At 42.2% G+C, this 22,063-nt stretch overlaps 1 protein-coding gene and 1 long non-coding RNA gene across 4 annotated transcripts in view; both read left to right on the top strand.

Annotated features, from left to right (window-relative positions):
* The first annotated feature begins 6,097 nt into the window (after positions 1-6,097).
* The window catches only part of ELOVL6 (ELOVL fatty acid elongase 6), a 146,822-nt gene continuing 130,856 nt past the window's right edge, over positions 6,098-22,063 (top strand). The window contains exons 1-2 of one of the 3 annotated variants that reach the window (XM_036098042.2): positions 6,098-6,125; positions 6,835-6,955. In XM_036098042.2, the coding sequence (XP_035953935.1) occupies positions 6,867-6,955 (89 nt within the window). In that variant the 5' untranslated portion in view covers positions 6,098-6,125; positions 6,835-6,866. Of the gene's footprint in view, positions 6,126-6,411; positions 6,685-6,727; positions 6,956-22,063 lie in introns of those variants that run through there. The other 2 variants (XM_036098041.2, XM_078069075.1) reach the window with 2 other exon arrangements.
* Positions 8,399-20,483, top strand: LOC118539462 (uncharacterized). The gene is made up of 5 exons (XR_013446436.1): positions 8,399-8,615; positions 9,697-9,783; positions 10,904-11,092; positions 18,749-18,856; positions 19,578-20,483. It is a non-coding gene; the product is annotated as an uncharacterized LOC118539462 (long non-coding RNA).

The raw sequence follows: 22,063 nt of genomic DNA, 5'->3' as shown, positions 1-22,063 counted from the left end.
AGGATGCATAAAATACCTCAAGATTATAAAAACAAATAAAAGAAAATGTAAGGGTCAAATTATAAGGAGAAAGGAATGAGATAAAAAATGTGTATTATATTAAGTTAAATCCTTGGTACAAGGGCAAGTCCCAGATTTGCCTCCAAGAGTTCTAACAATGAAGACAAAATGCACAGGAATCTTTCTAATAGATCAATTACTTGAGATGACACAATTATTCTTAGTACTGAAACCAGATGGAAATATTCTTCAGAGATTCCTCATAAGAAAAATATTTGAAGATTTTTTTTCTCCCCCTTTAGTTTATCTGGCCTGGAACAGGCCGAAAAGATAAGTCCTTAGGAGTTTAATTGGTATTCACCGTTAGTAAGTCTTAGCCCAAGTCACAAAGGCGGTAAAAGGCCCTCCTAAAGCTTACATGATAGAGTGACCTCCATGCTCTTCCAAAGGCCCAGTCAATACACAGAATTATTCTGTCTTCTGCCCTGCCACAATGACTCCAACAGGTGAAGGTTGGATCATGGTAGGGAAGAGACCCACTGAGACCCTTGCCTTTCTTGAGGCCTGAACTGTAGAGTCTGAACTGGGACCCATAAAGAGAGAGCAGGAGAGGGTTTGGGTATTTCTTGCTAATTCAAAGAAGTTTATTCATTGTTAGATACTTTCCATGCATCTTCTCTTTTTCTATTAACACAGATAATGAGGAGTAAATGCAAATTCCTAACAGCCAGGTCGTTAATACATCTATTCATATATAGAGAGAGGAAGATCAGAATGAGAATGTAGAGGTGAGCTCTTGAGGTTTCCTTTCACACACAGGTTGTCCAATATCCCCCCAGGAGCTCTATGGTCTTAATAGCAATGATGAAAAATCTGCTTTCATTATCAAATAGCATTCTTCGGGGTTTTGATTTATATCTCAAACAAATTTTTGTACTACAGAATAATTCTGTGTATTGACTGTATATAGGGGAAGTGTATCAGAATACATCTGAAATAAAGAAAGCAGAAGACAGGTAGAAGCCCATCAGCCCATTGATCTTTCCCAGAGAGGCCCTGAGTCCCCAACGGCCCCAAGACAAACTCATTCCCTGGACCTTCCTTGCCCTCTGCTATTCACTACCAAAGTGAAGAGTCTTGGCTTATAGACTCAGATGGTTCCAGACAGGAAGTCTTGAATGAGGCAGGCACGTGCTCACAGTGTTGTGAAAACCCCAGGGTAAAACTGGACTTGTGAAAGTCCAGTCTTATTATTTTCTTAAGTCAAATTTCTTCCTCTTGAACTGCTGTGCTCACTGCTCATATACTTAAACTTTTGTAGGTATCAATTTTGGAGTGTGACTTTATTTTTACCTAATTATTTGCACTTCTCTTATTTATATAAAATAGTCAATGTCTTTTATATTTACTTCAATTCCCTCCAAGATCAATAAGGAACATTTGTCAGTATAATAAGATCTTTTAAGACGGGTCTATTTGGGAAAGGGTCTGAGGTAACACAGACCCACCCCAAAATTCAGGGTCAAGAGAAGGAGATACTCAGAATTCGGATAAGGAGAGTAGGGATACTACCCTGGGCAGCCCAAAGCATCACTGGAGGGCAATGGGTAGCAGGATCAGAAGGTGGGTGCCTGGCTCAGCTTGTTCCTTCCACTGTGTGGGAGAGGGCTCAGTCCTGCCAGAGTCTTTAAGGAAGCCCTGGGCCTCAACGTCCCTGTTCCAACCAAAAACCTCGTGAGGAGGTGGAGAGCCATCTCTATTCTGTCAGTTTTTGCTCAGGAAAGGGTTAGGGGTTGGCTAAAGGTTCCTTGGCCTCTTTGGTTTACCAATAAATTATGTCTTTGAGAAAAAAATAATTCTTCCCAGGATTTAGAATTTTCAAAGAGGTCTAAAGTGAAGATGTTCAGGAACCAAATATTGATTTTTCTTCTCTATGGCAGTTATCAGTTTATGGATGAGTTTTTAATATGCAATATTAAGAACGCAAAAAAGCATTTCTCTTTTACAAAACAATATGCTGTCCACTTTTTGAAAATATCTCCAATAAACAGAGCTATGCAACTCTGGGGCAACGTGGCAGTTTGTGGTCATTTGTTACAGCAGTTCTAGCAAATGAATACAATAAAAAAAAAAACATCATCCCTACCCTTAAGGAAATTTATAATCTCCTACATGGAAGTGGATGGCTCAGGCAGGGCCTTAAGAGCTACGCTAACTAGAGCTTCAAGAGCGTCAGAAGCAAGAGTGAGAGATCATCTCTGTGAACAGGAAAAGCCTCAAGTAGGTAGTAGCTTGTGAATATCCAAAGAGTGGACTGAATTCGACAGGTAGAAATGGGGAGTTTGTCATGGAATGGTATCTCGAGTAGAGGGAATTATAGGAGAAAAAGAGCCAAAACTTAAGATGTTCAGAGGATCTCAAATGATTCAGCTTGGTTAAATTCCACCTATGGAATAGAGTTCTAGAAAAGCAGGTAAGTATTATTAGAAAGGCCCAGAAACAATGTGTGTATTTTAACATATTTCTGTGCCAGAGAAATTTGAGCTGGTATCAAGATCATCCAGCTCAGTACTGTTATTTTATACATAGAAAAGGAAATTAAAGGATGGATTTACTTTCCCCAAGATCAGATAGCTAGGTCTGGAATAAAGTTAGTACTAAAATCCAAATCTTTTGCTTAGTAATTGAGTCATCTTTACAGTAAATTTATGTCTTTCAAATACTGCTTACTCTCTGGCCTAACTTTTTAAAATTTTACTACTAAATATCAATTAACTGTTACTTTTTGAGCCTCAGTTATTTATATTCAATAGTAATTACCTATCTGGTTATGGGTCAGAAACACACACAATAAATCTTTTCATAAAGATTCTTAGTGGTGTTGCTGGGCACCCTCCCAACCTTCCTCTCCATCTTTCCCAACCTTCTATAGCCCCTAAAATAAGTCTAGAAAAGTCACCATTTAGAATGTTTTATTTCTAATATTATGCTACATATGAAATCTTTCAATAGAGAAAAATAAAAATAGAAAACTGACCCATTATCTCACTACTCTGCTAATTCCTGTTGACTTTTTTTAAATGAAATACAAATACATCATAAAAAAACTCAAATACTTCAGAAAAACAAACAGTATAAATAAGAAGTAGGAGCTCTCCTTAGTTTGCTCCCAGGTCTTTCTCCAAACATACATCACCAACGAATTGTTGTTTGTCTTTCCAGAAAAAAAAATTATGTGCAATTGTAAATGTTTTTCTTAATGTAACACTATACACAATGTGCTGTGCCTTACTTTTTTATTTTCCTTAAAGATATATCTGGAATCCTTCAATATTACAACCTACAGAACCATTTCTTTTAGCAAAGCTTTATAATATACCATTATAAAGATGTGTCATCATTTAGTTAACCAGCCCCCCATTATTTCCAGTGTTTTGTTATTATAAACTGCTGAACAATATCTTGTACATACATCTAGAATGTTTTTGTTTTGTTTTGTTTTGTTTTTTTACATCTAGAATGTTTTTGCAAGTATATCTTCAGAATAAGTTCCTAGTTGTAGAATTACTAGGAATTATCATGCGATATTCCCAGCTAAAGACCCTTTAATACCCCGCTGCAGGTAGAATCAAATCCAAATATCTTTATTACCAAGTTGCCAAGACCTGGCCTACTTGTCTCTTTAACCTGTCAGTTACTCTTTATTTATAACCTGGGGACACACCAACCTTTTGCCCTTACTCCTGCAAACTCCTTTCTTACCCCACGACTTTTGTACTTGCTCTTGCTTCTTGTAACTTTCTGCAAGATGTGGCTGCCTCTTTGCCACTCTGGTTTCAAATCAAAATCATCTTCTCTGTGAGGCCTAAAAGGGCTTAAATGAGCACTTCTATCCCTTACCGTCATACTGATTTTCTTTTTTTCCTTTTTTTTTTTTTTTTAAGATTTATTCATTTTTAAGAGAGAGAGAAAGAGTGTGTACGTGTACAGGCATGAGGTGGGGGGCGGTTAGCAGGCCGGGAGGGTGGGGCAGGGGAGAGACAGTCTTTTTTTTTTTAAAGATTTTATTTGTTTATTTGAGACAGAGCACGAGATGAGCATGGGTCAGAGGGAGAAGCAGACTCCCTGCTGAGCAGGTAGCCCGATGTGGGGCTCAATCCCTGGACCCTGAGATCATGACCGACTGAGCCACTCAGGAGCCCCCGGAAGAGACAGTCTTAGGCAGACTCTGCTAAGCCTAGAGTCTGTTTGGGGGCTGGATCTCATGATCCTAAGATCACTCACTACCTGAGCTGAAACCAAGAGCCTGAGGCTTTTTTTTTTTTTAAGATTTTATTTATTTATTTATTTGACAGAGAGACACAGCACGAGAGAGAACACAAGCAGGGGGAGTGGGAGAGGGAGAAGTAGGCTTCCCGTGGAGCAGGGAGCCTGATGTGGGGCTTGATCCCAGGACCCTGGGATCATGAGCTGAGCCGAAGGCCGATGCTTAACGACTGAGCCACCCAGGCGCCCCTGATTAATTTTCATTCTAGCGCTTCACTCTGTACGAAATTATTTTGTCTTGCCCTCTGAAATGTGAGCTCCAAAAGAGCAAGAGCCCTATCTCATTTCTTCTCCACTGAGTCTCAAGAGCTCATATCTGGTGAATAAATGGTTAGAGGGTAAATGGGTTTAAAATGACCAAATAGGTGGCCAGATTGTTTTTGGGATGGTCACCGGTTTTTACGGCCACTGGCAGTGCCTGAATACCCTTGGAAGCACTTAGTACTACCAAGCATTTATCATTTTTTGTAGTTGTCCATTTTAAAGGTCAAAAATAGGGACATATCTCCCATGTCAGAGTAATTTTTCTTTAGACACTGTTAAGAACAAATCAGATATTTTAACATAACCTCATATCCATCTCTGAAAAATAAACAGGCAATAACAACCATTATTTGAGTGAGAAACAGAGTAAATGAGAATGTTTCATATTGGTTGGAAATTGATGTGATGACTCGTAAGGGCACTGAATTTGAAAATCAAATCTTTTTAAGACTAAAGACTTATCCTTGCAATATACAGTAAAACGTCTGCTGGAATTTGATTCCTTTCTCACTTCCCTCCCTTCTTTCATTTATTTAATCAATCACTCATTCATCTTACAAATATTTATTGATTGCTCACAGGCCTAGGTACTGTAAAAAATCTTTCTCTCTCATCAGACCACACCCATCTTCTGGGTCAATATCACCTGGCCTTTATTTTTAAATTCATTCTGACTTGTACTGCAGAATTATCTAGAATGACAACCCTGAAATGGAGAGACAAGGAAAGTCTATACCTGAAATCTTTTTGGGAGGATCACCTTACAAGTTATTGTTAATCATCAACCAATCTAGCCTTTTAAGTAATATTGTATTGGATTTAAAAAACTCTTTCTTTAATTTCTTGTTATATCTTCCTCCTTTACAGAGATATTTCTCCCAGTTCCCACTTTTCATAGTTTCCAGGCAACCTAACTTTGAATGAAAATACCCTCTACTTGGACTACAGGTGAGGTGGGGAAATGAGCACCGGAGTAAGGAAGGGAATTTTCTTCTTGGTCCTAATGTCCACCTAATTTTTAAAGCATAGGTTCCTTATTATATGGGGCTTGCAATTACATCCATAAATTATTAGGTAACTCCATGTCTCCTATACCTCATTTTTTCCGAACCTGTGGGTAATGAGTGGAGGGACGGCCGGAGTAGAAAATCCTTTTCCTCCTGAGAATAAGGAGGGGTGTAAACAGAAGCTGAGTTTAGGACACTGCTATGAGACTGGGGTTTCAGTAGGGGTCAACATTGCATTTAGCCTTCTCCTCAACACGATTCTGTTCCACCTACCCGTGAAATATATAAAACGAAATTTTACATATAAATAAAGTTTTTGCATTGGACCAGCTGGTCAGTTCTCCTATCTGCTAACTTCCTTCCCCCCTTTGTCAGTTCATTAAGTCTACCTCTTGCTGTACCCAAACCCTCCACCTAGCAGCCTCTCTCCCTCTTCCGGCCACTGGTCGCTCGCCACCTTCCATCTCCTTACCCCAGCATCCCCAGCCCGCGAGTGATTGAGGAGATCTGGGGGCTGCCGGGCCCCAGGTTTGCGGTAGTCAAAGCCATAGCTCTGGGGTGGGGGATCCCGAGAGTATGGCGGGGGCAAGAAGGTGGAAAGCGCGTTCCTCTTACGTGTGATCTCAGCACAAATTTGCCTGGAGTTCTCCTGGCGAAAGAGCGGGCAGGTTTCACCGTTTCTTAAACGCCTACTAGCCAAGCTTGCAGGTCCGCGCGCCTGACGGCTGCACCTGGCAAGCCGAAACTACGTTCAGAGGCAAGGCTAGGCTGCCCACGAGGTTGGGATTGGGGATTGTGAATGACCCCGAGGCCGCTTCCTCCTTCTCGTCACCCTTCCTCCATTCCCCTAGTCACCTTCGCATCAGCAAAACTGCCCCTCAGGGCGAGAGGTCTCGCTTTCTCTCTCTCGCAAAGGGTTAATTTTCTGATCGCACGAGGGGGAGGAGATTTCCCTGTAGACAAGTAAAAAGGGTGATGGACAAACGTGCGGGCACTAAGACCGCAAGGCATTCATTTCCTCCGCCGGTGGATGCGGACGCCGGGAGGAGGAGAGCGCCGAAGCGAGGACCTGGGAGCCGTGGCACAGGCAATGCTCAACCCTGGATGTAGCTGAGAGAGGCTGGGAGAGGCCGGCCCGCGGAGATCCAGCCGCCGGGGGAAGACCTAGGGGGGTGGGTGGGGAAAACAGGAGAGCATTCGAAATCAAGCGCTTTACAGATTATTTTATTTTGTGTAGAGAACACGTAGCGACTCCGAAGATCAGCCCCAATGAACATGTCAGTGTTGACTTTACAAGAATATGAATTCGAAAAGCAGTTCAACGAGAATGAAGCCATCCAGTGGATGCAGGAAAACTGGTAGGTGATGGTTTCGCGTGATACTCTTCCCGGGAGCCCTGCGCGTCTTCCCGCTGTGCCTTAATGTCGGTGTTTTCTGTCTGGGGCGTGAATGGAGCGATGAATCGCAGGCAGCAGAGAGCTGGTCGCTGAGTTCCCGGGTCTCCCGGGTGCAGGAACCACTGGGGCTGCATGAAGCGCGTGGGTCTGTGAGTGCCCCTGTGTGAACCGTGGCTACACATACATCTTTAACATAGATTATATAACATAGAACATACATGAGTATATAGAGTAGATGTCTGCGCGACACGGAAGGCGGGAGAGATGCTACAGTCCAGATTCCCTACCTGTGCTACCTTCTGATTTTCATCTAGATTTGGGTTTTCTAGCTTGGCCTCCCGCAAGCTGAGTGTGAAAGGCAGTGGAGGAAGGACCCAGGCTTCTGCTCCGTTTAACCCTCTCCCGCCTGCGCTCTCTGGTCCTCGCCCTCTCTCCATCCCTCGTGTCCTTCCTTTCTCCTTGCAGCCCTCCTACTTCACTGCCCTACTCTCTGCTGCTCCCCGGCCGGATTTCTCCTTTCCTGGACCCCCTTCCCCACGCGGATCCCTTTCCGGTTTCATTAAGAGGCGGGGGCGGAGGGGGAGGGGACAATGAAAACAGTAATAAAAATGAATGAACCCGAGCAAGTGGAGCCACGCCATTATTAAGTTTCTGTTTTACGGAAACGCCTTTTGGACACAGTCGGTTCTAATTCAGTAGGAAGCTGTTGATTGAAGTTGAGACAGAGATCAAAAATCCCTCGGTCCGCAGAGTCCTTGGGGGCTCTTCCCCAAACTTCTAATAGGGAAAGAGTTTTGCTTGTTTAGTGTGTTCCCTCCGCCAGTCCTTTTGAAAATCCCTGTGTGGGAGGCGATCCTGTGTCACCTTGCAATATTTAACAGGGGAGGGTGTGCTCATCTCTCTTCTTCCTTGTAGACCGAGCTGCCGTGGCAGACATGCCGGTCCTCTCCTTAAGCCCGGGTCTGGCGATCAGTAAAGTGCACGCTCAACGCACCCCGGAGCTGGGCAGTGGCCTGCAGCCTCCTGGGTGCTCGATGGGAGGGTCGGACTGAGGGGCTCTCCGGAGCCAAGGGATCCTGCCCGCCGCCGCGTGCGCGAGCGCGCGTGCCCCGCGCCGTCACGACCTGCCTTCCCTCCCCCCTCTCATCAATGGGAAACCAAAGACGCGGGCGCGCGGGGGGCCGGGGCTGGCTGGTACGGTAGGAGGGGGTGCCGCGGGCCGGAGCTGGTGGAGGGAGGTTCAACTTCCTTTCCTCCGGTCCCCAGGAGTTGTGACTGGCCCCTGAAGGCTTGGCCGCGGTGCCTGCCTCCTCCCGTCCCGCTGGCCCGCCCGAGGCCCGCTGGCCCTTTGCGGCTGTAGCCCAGCCGAGCCCGCCCCCTGCGCGCTGCGCGCGGGCTGGGCCCGGCCTGTTGGGGGCGGGTGCGGAGGGCACGGCGCATTCACGCCCGCTGCGGCTGGGCTGGGGACTGCACTGGGTGCGGGGCGTTTGGGGGCCCGAGAGCCGCGTCTGGCCGGAGCCGGAAGCCAGCAGGCGGACGCGATCCACTCCGAAGCCCTGGAAGTGCGGCGGGCACTTGGGGCGCGGGGCTGGGGCCCCTCCTGGACCGGCGAGCGCCGAGGGTGGGTCCGGAAGGTGGTGGTACACCTCGAGGCCCGATCCCGTAGGAGTGCAGACATTGAAAGGCCTTTGGCACTTGGGGAGGCCGACCCCTCTCGGGGCCCTGCGGCCTGGGGACCTTCTCCGGAGGCACTTCCTCCTCCCGCCTAGAGGGTGGTGCTGAAGGCGGGGCGGGGCGGGGCGGGGGCCGGAGGCCGCGGGCGCTCGGAACTGCCAGGCTGGCCCCCTGAGCGGCCGGATCATCTCTGCAGCTGTTTGTCCGGTTCTCTTGCCACCCCACTGGAGCCCATCTTCTTCCCCCATGAGCGCTGTGTGCTGTTTTCTAGTCTCCCTTGTCTTCAACTTGGTGCACCTTTATTGAACCTGCCTTTCTGGAGCCGGCGTCCCCTCGCCTTGGCTGCCCCCATTCACGGTCGGCCAGCCCTCCCTTGCACCGCCGCGGTCGATAGTGCCTCTTATTTACCGGTTGCCTTTTCTCTGAGGCCAGGTAACCGTTTCCCGCCTCTTTAATGCATTCACTCAACAAGTACACAATGAGCTAGACAGGGCCTTGCCCTCACCGGGACCGAAAATGGCAAAAATGCGCCAAGTTCTTTTCTCCTGTTGAGCTCTCATCACTGTATTCCTTCTAGCTCTTTAGGGACCGTTCTTCTGGCAACATCTTTCCTAGCTTTTATTTATATGCATGAATTTTTACATGTCTGCCGGTGCCTCCTTCCTTCCAGACCGTCAGCTCTTTAGGGCATGGTTCTTGTCTCATTCGGAGCACGTTGAAGAGAGCTTTGTACATGGCAGATGCTGGGGAAGATGCTTATCCAGTGAGTTAAAATGATTACTGGTGCCCATTTTATTGCCAGGTCTACCTGTTAATACCTGAAGTTTAACATATTTGGCCTCCCCCTGAGTTTGAATGCTATGTCATAGGCACGTACTGGGATTTTTCCCTTCCTGACTTTTTCTTTGTTGACCCTATTTTTTTAGCTTGCCTTTTGCAGTGAAAAAGCTCTACTGGCTGTTTCTCTTTCCTTGCAGGTCTTCCCGACCTTAATTGTCTTGCTTTCTCCTTTTTATCCCCTATTCCAGAGGGGGTGCATCTCTCCCGGTATCCTGGGGGTCCAATTTTCTAAGCCTTCCCCACCAAAATCCCAACAGCAAAAAGTCTCGACCAAGGTGCGTAAGAAAACGATTTTCTTTTTTCTTTCCCTTCTTAACAGGAGTAGGGAGCTCCATAACCAAGGCTTAAACCCTCTTGGGGGCAGGGGAAGTTTAGGAAACCAAAGCTTTACCTTTACAAAATGGTTTGAAATAGCTTCTGGGCGACAAACACAATATTGTGAAGCATCTACTCTTTTGAGCAGTCATTTGCACTTGTCCTTAAAAATGTCTTAGGGCCTCAAACAAAGCTTGTTAATGTAGAGAATTATAACTTCTCTCTCAAAAAAGAGCTACCCGGTCCTTTGAAGAATTGTGAGAAAGGCCAGGAGTGCTGTTTTGTCAGTATGCTGTCTGTGCGCTCCGTAGCATTATTTAAGAGAACCTTAAATAAGAGTAGTTTATTAGCCATATCCTATATTCCATATTCATTACCTTATTACATATTAATGTTATGGTCCCCTTATTTTGGAGTGGTATTTGTGTAAACACTAAAGTGTTCGACTGTGGCAAGTTTATCAGGCTTATTGCTGCCTTAAATGATTAACCCTATACTCATTGTTCTAAACACAGGATAGGTACATAGACCTTTTTAATTTTCTAGCAAATAGTTTCATGTATAATAGAGCAGCAGTTGAAATGAATGCAAACTCATAAATATATTTCCTTGGAGAATCCTCCTGAGACCTCATCTTGAAACTACACGGCAAGTTAAAAATATCTCCGGTAATGTTATCCGGTAAATAGGACTTTATTAGACGAGGTAGAGGTAGAGAAAAAATGCGTGCTTCTAGCTCAGTAGCATTTTTGACTTCCAATTTTACACTGAAAAGCCCTGTCTGGGATTTTACAACATTGAAAAGAAAGGCATTTTGTCCCTTAAGGAGACGTCTCGCCTTTACCTGTTATGGCCACTAATAGCTGACTTAATTTATAAGTGCTGCTAGCAAGGAAGCGAAATCACATAGTGACTGGTAAGGCAAGGCGACATAAAATTCATTGAGTGAGAAGGGCAGCTGGGCTCTGCCTTCTCTTTCAGCAGCCTGCCAGGTTTGTGCTAACAGCGGTGGATGCTAGTTAGTCGCTCCAGTTGTAATTGTCTGGCCAATGATGATTATCTTCTGATGTCGGCTGACAGGGTGTTCACCAATAGGAAAAGAGGAGGCCTGTGCTGACTGCTGTAACATTATGGCTGTGAGGTGACGTCATCACAGGGCTTGCCTAGAACCTCGTGAAGCCCTCCCCTGCTCCCCTCTGGCATCCTTCACGTATCCAGCCTTTCAATGCTTTGTATATTTTTCTGACTTTCTCCACTCCCCCCACCGAGGTATTTATTGGCTATAAGGCTTTTATTGTTTACATTTTGTGTTCTGTATTTTAGGGTCTACAGGATAGTGTAGGAATTTTTAAGATTACATACTACCCAAGAAAACCTTTTTATCCGCAAATTTGTTTTTACTAAGACAAAAATTAGAAGAAACACTATTTAAAAGGAATTGTACATTGTTATATGTGAGGCTCAGAAAGTAACATGAGGTACAGTTTCTGTATTTAAGAACATTATAAGCCTGACTTAGTATTTTACTCAAAATATAGCATCATAAGGCATGTCAAACTTTTAAAATGCAGGCAGAGTATTAAGCTGTTGTTTCTCCTGTAGTGACAATTGTTCTGAATCGATCCCTAAAATCCTTGAAATCTGCTATATTCGTTTATAAGAAAAATGGCTGGAAAATAGTGCAGTCTGCTCTCCTGAAACAGGAAAGGCCAGAGTCTCATTTAATCAGTGCCACCACAGCGACTACAGATTTGGTCAGCTATCTAGGAAAATACTATGTCCACATAATACTCATGTTTCTTGCCACTTTGGGGAATCACAGTTCATATTAGTTTTAGGATTGAAAAGTCCTAAGTGTGAGGAATTTAGCATGTCATTCAATAAACTTTAAAGAGCACTGGGATATTGGCCTAATAGCACTAGGTTAAGAATGAGAAGACTGAGAAAATGTACAGAGAAGAAAAATATGATCTATGTTGTGGTGTTAGAAAATGAAATGTGTGGTAACTATGATCTGAACTTTTATGTATCTTTTTAGAAAAGATGTATTTTCGTGCAGTCCTTGGTGTTTTAGGATTCCCAGGGATAATGGAAATTATTTTATGATCATATTATCCATCCCTATATTTGCATTAGTTATAAATAGTATATGATGATGAAATTTTTACATAGGGCCTTTTGTTAAATTGAAGGTTGAATTTTGTGAAGAAGGCTTGTTGCTTGTTGCTTTTAATGTTAGATGATGATAATTCTAAGGGTATCAGGATCACATTGTCATTTAACTCCAGTGTCTGAACCCACTCCAGATCTAAGAGTTGCTTTGCATACTTCTTGAAAGAAGATTCTTTCAGTTTAGACAGTGGAAAAGCTGTGGGGTTGGAGGTGAGGGATGGAGACTTTTAGAAATACTTAGGAGGGCATAAAATAACCATCTAGTCAGTCTTTAGCCAACAAAGCAAAATGAAGGAGTATGGCACTATTCAGTTAATTCAAGAATTCATCTTTGCTTCAGTGATCTGGATATTTTAGGTACAAGTATTTTTTTTTCTTTTGAGGATACTTGAAATATGTTTAATAATAGATAACCAACATTCTCTTTTTATTCTTATTTGCATTTATCCTATGCGGAATTTACTCCCAGCCCATAAGTTTTTGTTTCTTCAGTCTCTTCTGAGATATCTTTTTCTTCTGTGCAACCTCCTCTTCTGGTTTAGGAACAACCAGCGCTTTTTCAGTAAGGATCATCTAGGTGTGGCAAGGAGAGCTCATGTGTGGGTTAATCCAACCATGAGCCCTGTACGTTCTACGCTGCATCTTGGGGACTTTGTTCACCCGGATGTGCTCAATGACCAGAGAGTCTACATCTAAACCCTTAAGTTCAGCATTACTCTCTGCATTTTTAAGCATGTGCAGTAAAAATTCAACACTCTTCTTGGGCCACCAGCCCTGTGTCCAGCCCCGCTGTTTGGTCTGGGCACACCTACCAACTCCACCATGGTAGCGACAGAATGGCACACACTGCTTCTGCAAAGTGACATCCTTCAGATACTTGGTGGCTTTTCGGATATGCATACCCTTGATGGCCTGGGCAGTTTCACGTGTGTTCCTAAAGTGAACACGCAGATTTGAACCTCTTGATTTGCATGATTTTGTAGGGGTTTCAGGGTCAAGCATTTTCAGAGGTCACCTCAGGCCTCTTAGGGGAAGAGGAGGGTCCAAGTATTTTCTAACATGAATTATGTAAACATCATCGCAATGATCCACTTAATTTTTCATGTATGGACGTAGGTGAGCTGGGCTGCCCTTTATTAATAGGAACCAGACAACAGTCCACAAACTTGGCCTTAGCTCTTTACCTGTTCTATCTTCTAGTCCCTACCTTCAAGTCTTCCTGCTCCCATTTACTTTCCACTTATCTTTGTTAAAAGAGCACAGGCATTTACGTAAAGAAGTTACCTATGTATACCACAGATAGATATTTCTATTGATAACGCTAGAAAACCTGAATGAAAATAGAACGTGGCTTTTTTTTTTTTAAGATGTTTTATTTATTTATTTGAGAGAGAGAGTGAGCAAGTGAGAGAGAGCACGAGCAGAGGGAGAAGGAGAAGCAGACTCCCCACCAAGCAGGGAGCCGATGTGGGGCTCGATCCCAGGACCCTGAGATCATGACCTGAGCCGAAGGCAGACGCTTAACGGACTGAGCCACCCAGGCACCCTGAAAATATAACATGGCTTTATTGAAACATTAAAGTTCATAACTTTATCTGTTTTCAGATTGTGTAAACAGGCAGGTACAAATGTGTAACTTTTGGCATAGTTACTCATAGAATTTAAATAGCATCCCTAATTATATTTAACTTCCAATCATTTTATTTTAGAAATAGATTAGTTCTTTAAAAAAAATTATTGTTTTAGAGTCAAAAATGAATTTGTACTTTTAGGCCTGTTGAGCAAAAACCATTCCAAAGCATTGGGTCGTGTAGGTCATCTAAGTTCAAGCTTATATGTTTATTGTGATTCATTTCTATACTGAGCACTCAAAAGTTTTAGTCTTAAGGTTCTTTATCCTAGTATATTGGAATGACAAATATTTTTAGGAAAATCTTCTGTTTAATCAGTCACTCACTGTGAACTTTCTATAATTTAACTTTAAAGCCTGTCTGCCCCCCCGCCAAATGTACAAGTGAAAAAGATTTACACTTACCTTTGCTGAGATGAATAAGACATGCTGATTACAAGCAATTTTGCTGGATGGACACTCATATAGTTTTCTAGTAATTTTATTTCCTCCAGGGGTGCCTGGGTGGCTCAGTTGGTTAAGTGCCTGCCTTGGACTCAGGTCATGATCCCAGGGTCCTGGGATCGAGTCCCAGGTTGGTCTTCCTGCTCAGTGGGGAGTTTGCTTCTCCTCTCCCTCTGCCTGCCACTCTGCCTACTTGTGCTTGCTGTCTCTCTCTCTCTATCAAATAAATAAATAAAATCTTTAACAAAAATTTATTTCCTCCATATTTTCATATTTTAGTATTTTTCTTTCTAAAAATTTTATAGCTAATTGCAATATGATTAGGGGACTATCATTGACAATGTATTTTGGGCTGGGGGATCTCACTGTTTTTTGTTTTTTGTTTTTTTTCATCTGAGACAGAGAGATACAGAGAGAGAGAGAGAGAGCATGAGCAGGGGAGAGGCAGAGGAAGAGGGAGAAGCAGGCTCCCAGCCGAGCCAAGAGCCAGACGTGGGGCTCGATCCCAGGACCCTGGGATCATGACCTGAGCCAAAGGCAGACGCTTAACGACTGAGCCACCCAGGCGCCCCGATCTCACTGTTTTTATTTAGGTTTATGATCACATATTTTCAGTGAAATAGGTATAACCCCATTTCTTAAAGATACATTTCATATGTTTTAGTTCAACCCTTAACTTTATTAACACCCATCCTTGGAGCTAGTGTTTTGTTTGGTTTTGTTTCTTTAATTGATCCTTTGAGTTCTGAGGCTGAATCTTTTAATTCACTTTTGAATTCATTAACTCTTAATAGACAGTATACATCATTCTTTGAAGATTTTGAAAAAAAACCCCATGAAATGCATGTTTATTATGTATTTTTGTTAGGAGAGGTACAGGCATTTACCTAGAAAAGTACACATGTATACATAAAGACATTAAAGTGACTTTCAAAAAATGAAAACCGATACCCCATTATAGACCATGTCTTTTCTATTTCTTGCTATTCAAAGAGCATCTTGCTGGATATACTTCTAAAATTTGCTGCAAAACAGGTCCCAATTTAATTGATTTTTGTCAATTTTTCATGGAGCCAAACACAGGGCTTCAACCCAGAACCCTGAGATCAACACCTCAACTGACTGAGCCACCCAGGCGCCCCTTGACTTTTGTCAGTGGTTTTTAAAACTAGTTAAATAATTTGATTTTAAGATTTTATTTTATTTTTTTTATTTGACAGATAGAGAGCACAAGCAGGGGTAGTGGCAGGCAGAGGGAGAGGGAGAAGCAGAAGCAGGCTCCCCACTGAGCAGGGAGCCCGATGTGAGACTTGATCCCAGGACCCTGGGATCATGACCTGAGCCGAAGGCAGCCGCTTAACCAACTGAGCCACCCAGGTGCCCCAATAATTTGATTTTAATAAATATTTTAAAACCACAAAAACTGAACGTTTAATTAATTGGATTTATCCCGATCAGTACTTGGATTTATCCCGATTATTAATAAATTTAAAAAATCTTTGATATAGTTAATAATGGCCGAAACCTTCAAGTTTTTTTGTTTTTTTTTGTTTTTGTTTTTGCCTTGTAGGCCCAGTTGTTCCTTCTATTCGAAAGGTGGTGTTAGTAAAATGTAAAAGCTTTTAAGATACTTGGCCCACTCTAACTGGGGTAATTGACTCATTCAGGTGTAGTGAGTTCAGTGGAATTGAATGCTTTGAAGTTGAGAATTTTATGATCTTGTTTTAGGAGGCTCAGTGGAGAAATAGGGGCTGGTTGAAAAGGTTTATGCCTGAAACTTTTTTTTTTTTAATGTGTGAGATTTCTATTAAAGTCTTTGGGTGTGTTAAGCATTTAAAAGCTGAACTAGCAGTGGTTATCATTACAATAAACGGGAAGGAAGCTCAATAAAGGGACTGTAAATATCAATGTCTACAGTTTCTTCTCAGTTTTATGACTTTTTGGCAGACTTAAAGATCTTTAAAAGTGGGGTAGATTTTCTTTATTTTAGAGTAATGATACTAATAGTTGGTACATAATTGTTTACTGATTGCAGGCATTCTTTTTTATTTTTTTTAAGATTTTATTTATTTATTTGAGAGAGAGCATGAGCAGGAGGGGAGGCAGAGGGAGAAGCAGGCTCCCCACTGAGCAGGGAGCCCTCATTTGAATAGGAATAAATACTCAATCAACAATGCACTTGAACACTTGCAGCACTGTAAACACGGAAGGAACTTGTGATTTTAGTCAAGGATCTCCCAAGTACCTCTAAGAAATTTTCACTAAGGGATCCTGAACACGTCCGGCCAGGATCTCTATGAAAAACACCTATAAATGTTGTAGTGAACATTAAACTAGATAGATACATAAGTACCTTAATCATTAAGAAATATTTCCTGAATATTATGTGTTCATCTATCAACACTTTCAGAAGTGGGGAACACCACGTCACCTTTAATGTTGCTTCTATCATAATTCCAGTTTTGTCGCAAGCGATGACACGCAGATTCGGAACCTTTCGTATAAAGCATGCTTTCTGTTTGCTTCTCTTCCACGAGCCTCATACATTCAACCTGTTTCTGGAACTCCGGGAATTTGTATCCACCTGGCGCTGCCTGTACCCGGTTTTCCTCCCACTAAACCTCCAGGCAGGTTTTAGTAGCTAGGGTAAATAGTCACCCACTGTTGACAGAAGGAAAAAAAAAAAGATGTGTGGGTCAGGGATGTCCCTATTCTTTGAGGTCTGTTCCTGCAGTGTGAAGAATTAGAGTACTTTTATTTGTTTTGTTTATGAGTTTTAAATTCTTTATCTCGTTCTACAGAAAGAAATATTATAGGCAAAGACACAAAGGCATTAGAAAATGTAAGGATGCGGGAATAAAACATCTTTAATTCTTATCCGAGGCATCCCCTGTTCTTTTGCCACATTTCCTTCAGCCTTGTTTCCAAGTTTTTGATATACTTTAGATCATTCAGTGCATACCATTTACAGATTGAGTTCCTTATTACTTGCCAGGGACTGCACTGGGCACCTTACATTTAATACATCATCTCATTACAATTTTTATGTTGCTTATTTCCCTCTTTACATTATAAACATACCACTAAAACCTCTCCAGAAGTATATTTTCCATATATTTTATTGTTTGGTATTGTTTGGACCTAAATTAATTTAGGTAACCATTGCCTTACTGTTGAACATGTTAAGTGTCTAAGATTTTGCTATTAGAACTAGTCCTCTGATTATCATTGTATATTAATTTTTTTACTTCTCTGATAATTTCCTTTGTATAAATATAAACTATAGCATGCAGGGGAATTACCTCTTTTTTTTTTTTTTTTAAGATTTTATTTATCTGACAGAGAGAGACACAGCCAGAGAGGGAACACAAGCAGGGGGAGTGGGAGAGGGAGAAGCAGGCTCTCCGCGGAGCAGGGAGCCTGACGCGGGGCTCCATCCCAGGACCCTGGGATCATGACCTGAGCCGAAGGCAGATGCTTAACGACTGAGCCACCAGGCGCCCCGGGGAATTACCTCTTTTAAGGTTTATAGTATTTATAGTTTGGTTGATGTCTAGAAGAGAAGAACCAATTTGCACTCCAGCAAGGAAGGACAGTTTTCATATCCTTCTTAGCACTGAAGATGATCACATTTTAAAAAACTTTGATAGGGCGCCTGGGTGGCTCAGTCGGTTAAGCAGCTGCCTTCAGCTCAGGTCATGATCCCGGGGTCCTGGGATTGAGGCCCCGTGTCAGGCTCCCTGCTCAGCAAGGAGTCTGCTTCTCCCTCTGCCTCTGCTGTTCCCCCTGCTTGTGCTCTCTCTCTCTTTCTCTCTCTCTCAAAATAAATAAATAAAATCTTTTAAAAAATAAATAAAAAATAAAAATCTTTGATAAGTTCATGCAAAATGGGATATCCCATTGCTTTAATTTATACTTATTTGTTTTCTATTGAGATCCCAACAATATACTTGGGTTTATTTTCCATTTGCTTTTGTAAGTTCTCTCTACTGGCCTTTCCTAGTTAGCTATTATTTGCTTACACTTGGGATATATTAAGGATATTTGCTTTTGTCCAGCATGACAACTTTGCCGTGAATAATTTCTTCTCTAGAGTGACTTTCTAGCAACTAGTTTAATATATGAAATAGAAATGTAGTTTCCATCACCCTCTGAATTAAGGGAAACAACTGTGCTTATCTCTTTATAAATAACCTGTAAGTCAACAGCCCCAGGGAGGAAGGGAGAGAGGAGAGAAAGCCTGGAGACTGGGCTTCAGTGTGGAGAGAGAGGGAGTTGTCTCTTGGACTTCCTGCAAATTTTTAGACTCTCTTTTTTGCATTTATTTTTCAGTTTTCCACAGGTGTGGTGAGGAGTATGCCCTGTGGTATTATAGTATGGTGGTTAAGCACATGGACTCTGGAGCCAGTGTGTCTGGGTTCAAGTCCTGGTTGAACCACATAGCAGAGTGACCATCTCACTAGCAGATTAATTAGCACCTCTGCTTCAGTTCCCTCATCTTTAAATGGAGAGATGATAATAATAGTATTGGGGATGATAATGATGGAATCTACTTTAGCAGATTGTGAGAATTAGACGATTTATTATACGTTAAGTCCTTAGACCAGTGTCCAGGACTGTATATAATTTTTATTATACCTTTATTGTTGTCTGCACCATACATTCTATGGCATCAAAAGGAAAAAGGAGGAATCATAATTAAATTCCTGAGGTAACCCCAAATGGCTGTGCAGTCAGTTCTCCACATATGACGCAAAGGCCCATTACCCAGGAGCCACGACCAACAGGTAGGCATTGAGGGGAAACAAGAAAAAGAAAAAGTATGACATTCAACTTTGCTGTCAAGAAATCTATATTTGCAATCAAGAAATCTGTAATTTGCAAGATCCCAACAAGAGAAAATATTGTTCATCTAAATGTGGTTTAAAAGAAAGGGTGGGGGCCAAACTCTACCATGAATGTTTGGAGCATTTTCAGAAGCTATGCTTTATCTTCCATCACATGTAACAAACGGTGTGAAATCGAGGCAGTCCTGGGAATAGATGCTGATTACTAATTTATTTCCTATAAAACACCTGAGATTATCTCATTTAATAATTTATTCAGCAAGAGTGTGATGGTGTCTCTATTGTGTTCCATACACTAAAGGTAAAACCTCTATATCAATGAGTGAAATGATAGTGGCTGAAAATTTTGGAGTTATGAACTTCCAAGTTTGTGCTTCAAAGTAAGGCTTTGGTCATTGCTCAAAGATATGTATATATATATATTTAATTTCAATGAAAGAAGCATGGCTGTGTGGTTTCTTAGTGAAGTAAGATAAGGGAGTATCACACATTGATTTTCTCTTATGTACCGGAATCGCAGTGGGCTCGTGGTGGGGAAACTAAAGTGGAGTCCTTTCTTTAAGGTTCCCAATTTTCTCATTCTTGAGACAAGGAAGTCCATTAGGGGTTCCCAGGGGATAGGGGAGCTTTTCGTCCACATGCTTATTCCTTCCTCTCTTAGCTCCTGTTGAAGGAGGTCATCGAGAGCACATGACCGCCTGTTGACCCTCAAGCTGGACCTGGGCATTTGGAGGATCCTCATCCCCTCCCTTGTTTTTGAGATGTGTGTTCTTCCCATTGTTCCCATGCTAGAAGCCACTTCAAGGAAGCATCCTTGAGAGAGTACTGTGTTATAGAGACCATCTGGACTATATATGTGACTGAGCCCTGTGAAGGCCTTTGTACCAACTCTTAAGATTCTGGTGGGCAGGTGTAGAGATCAGCTCATGTTGTGGTCTCTGAAGACAAGCCCCGGATGTAAATTCCCTTGCTTATTAAATCTGCCACATACAAGTCTGGCCTCTTCCTTCAGTCTCCATGCACAGGGGACCAGTTTCGAATTTCACCTGGAGAACTTCTGAGGTTACAGCAGCTCCCCATCCGGGCCTGGAGTTTGCATGGCAGTAGGCAGCTTGCACCCCTCTTTGTGATGGCAGCACAGATGAAGTGTGCCGTGCTATTAGAGGTGTTTTATATCTAATCTCTAAGCTAATAAATACTTAAGTTGTAAGTGGACTGTCCCCCTAGGCCCATATCAACTGTAGAGAAATTCTTCTTTCAGACCTAGTGTTGTAGATACTTGGAATTTGTGGTTTTAACAGTAGCAGTTTTAACGTGGAAAATGACCCAAAGGTCCAGGAAATGAAGCATTTTTAAAAATTTTTCTGGGGTCGGGCGCCTGGGTGGCTCAGTTGGTTAAGCGACTGCCTTCGGCTCAGGTCATGATCCTGGAGACCCGGGATCGAGTCCCGCATCGGGCTCCCTGCTCAGCAGGGAGTCTGCTTCTCCCTCTGACCCTCCCCCCTCTCATGTGCTCTCTCTCTCTCTCTCAAATAAATAAATAAAATCTTTAAAAAAAAAAAAAAATTTTTTTTTCTGGGGTCAAATTTGAGAAGCATTTATTTGTCAGAGCGGTTATGTTGGGCTTTCTCTTATTGTCCTGTAGGTAGGAATTTTTATGAAGTGTAGAAATTCTGCACTCATGAAAAATGGCCCCACGAAGGAGAATAACACTTAGTACTGACATGAAAGTAGGAGATGAGTAAGAGGTCTAGGGACATCGTGATGCATAATCAGAAAACACAGATAGTTTCATGGAATTTTCTACATTATAGGAGTGTGCTTCAAACTTTTTGCTCATATCCTTCTAAAAGAAGGTTCAAAATTTATGTACTGCCTGACACATTTAAATTTTTTCATTATAAGCTGAATTAATTTCTTAACAGAGATAGAATAAATAAGAGAGGATTAGCTAGTTAAAATAAATATTTAATGATGTGCGGACAGATTTACCTGCTTTATTGAATAATGCCCAGTGAATCTGAAATTCCGTAAACATTTTTATCAATACTTTTATTCAATCGATGGCTCCAAAAAACATGTCACATTCCACAATAAAAGAATCAATGGCACTAACCTATATGGCTTCTGTTTGTTAAGAATTCAGAACATCTCAATGTATCTTAAACTATGTTTTCTTGACTGCAGAGAAGATTATAGATAGAATTTCCATGTGTGTTGTGTTCATTAGGACTACTTTCCTAACAGGGTAAAGCAATTTCTTTTTTAACTTGGTCATCTACTGTCAGAACCTGAGGACTTTCTTAAGAAGCCCCCTTCCACTGGGGGTGGCTCCGATTGTTGAAGGCTGTTCTACATGTTGACCTGAAAGTTGTGTCCCTCCGTTATTCCTCCATTAGTCCTAGTGCCAACTCTACCTGTGTTTAATTCCCACTTCCACATGCCCATCGTGTATGCGTTTGAAAATTGCTATTACGCCCTCTTTAGGCTATCTTTTCTAAGCCATTTCTCATATTATTTGCAGCCCACTGGTAATCCACATGGACGCATCTGAAAAATAAAAAATTAGGACCCCCATGCTTTTGGTTTGGACAATTCAATGTGACCGACTAGGAAACTGCTAATAAATTTTTTAAAGCTTGGTACATATATATTAAAATGAGCAAGTCTGTATTAGAGAATAATGGTGGGGGAGGAGGGAATTATAATTTTAATCTACTGGAAGGTCAACCTTGTGGTCCTTTGGAACATTACAAAGCTCCTATTGTACATATGACATTCTGGAAATTTTAAGGACTCTTATCAGAGAACCACCAGGGTTATCTTGAGTTGTAGCAGTTTTCAATTACTGCTCATGCAGTCGCATTTGCAGAAATCCTTTTTTTGAACCTGTATATTGCGATTGCTGATACTGTTTGTGGTGATATCATTTTTGTTGGTACTTGGTTCTTCTCTAGTTCTTTGTAATTATTGAGTTCTTTTTCTACTGATGAGGGTAGTTTGGGGTTAAAAAAATTCGAGAACCGTGCTGTGTCCTTGAACAGGACCTTAAACAGGTATTTTGGCCAGACTCATTTAGAGGAGGTGGTTTCTCCAGAATACACATGAGCAGGCTTCTTGTCAGAGATTCAGAATGAGTATGTCAGT

Source organism: Halichoerus grypus, chromosome 3 (genome assembly GCF_964656455.1).
Source record: "Halichoerus grypus chromosome 3, mHalGry1.hap1.1, whole genome shotgun sequence".
Taxonomy (NCBI): domain Eukaryota; kingdom Metazoa; phylum Chordata; class Mammalia; order Carnivora; family Phocidae; genus Halichoerus; species Halichoerus grypus.
The sequence above is the reverse complement of the archived record's forward strand: the minus strand, read 5'-3'. Positions and strand labels throughout refer to the sequence as shown.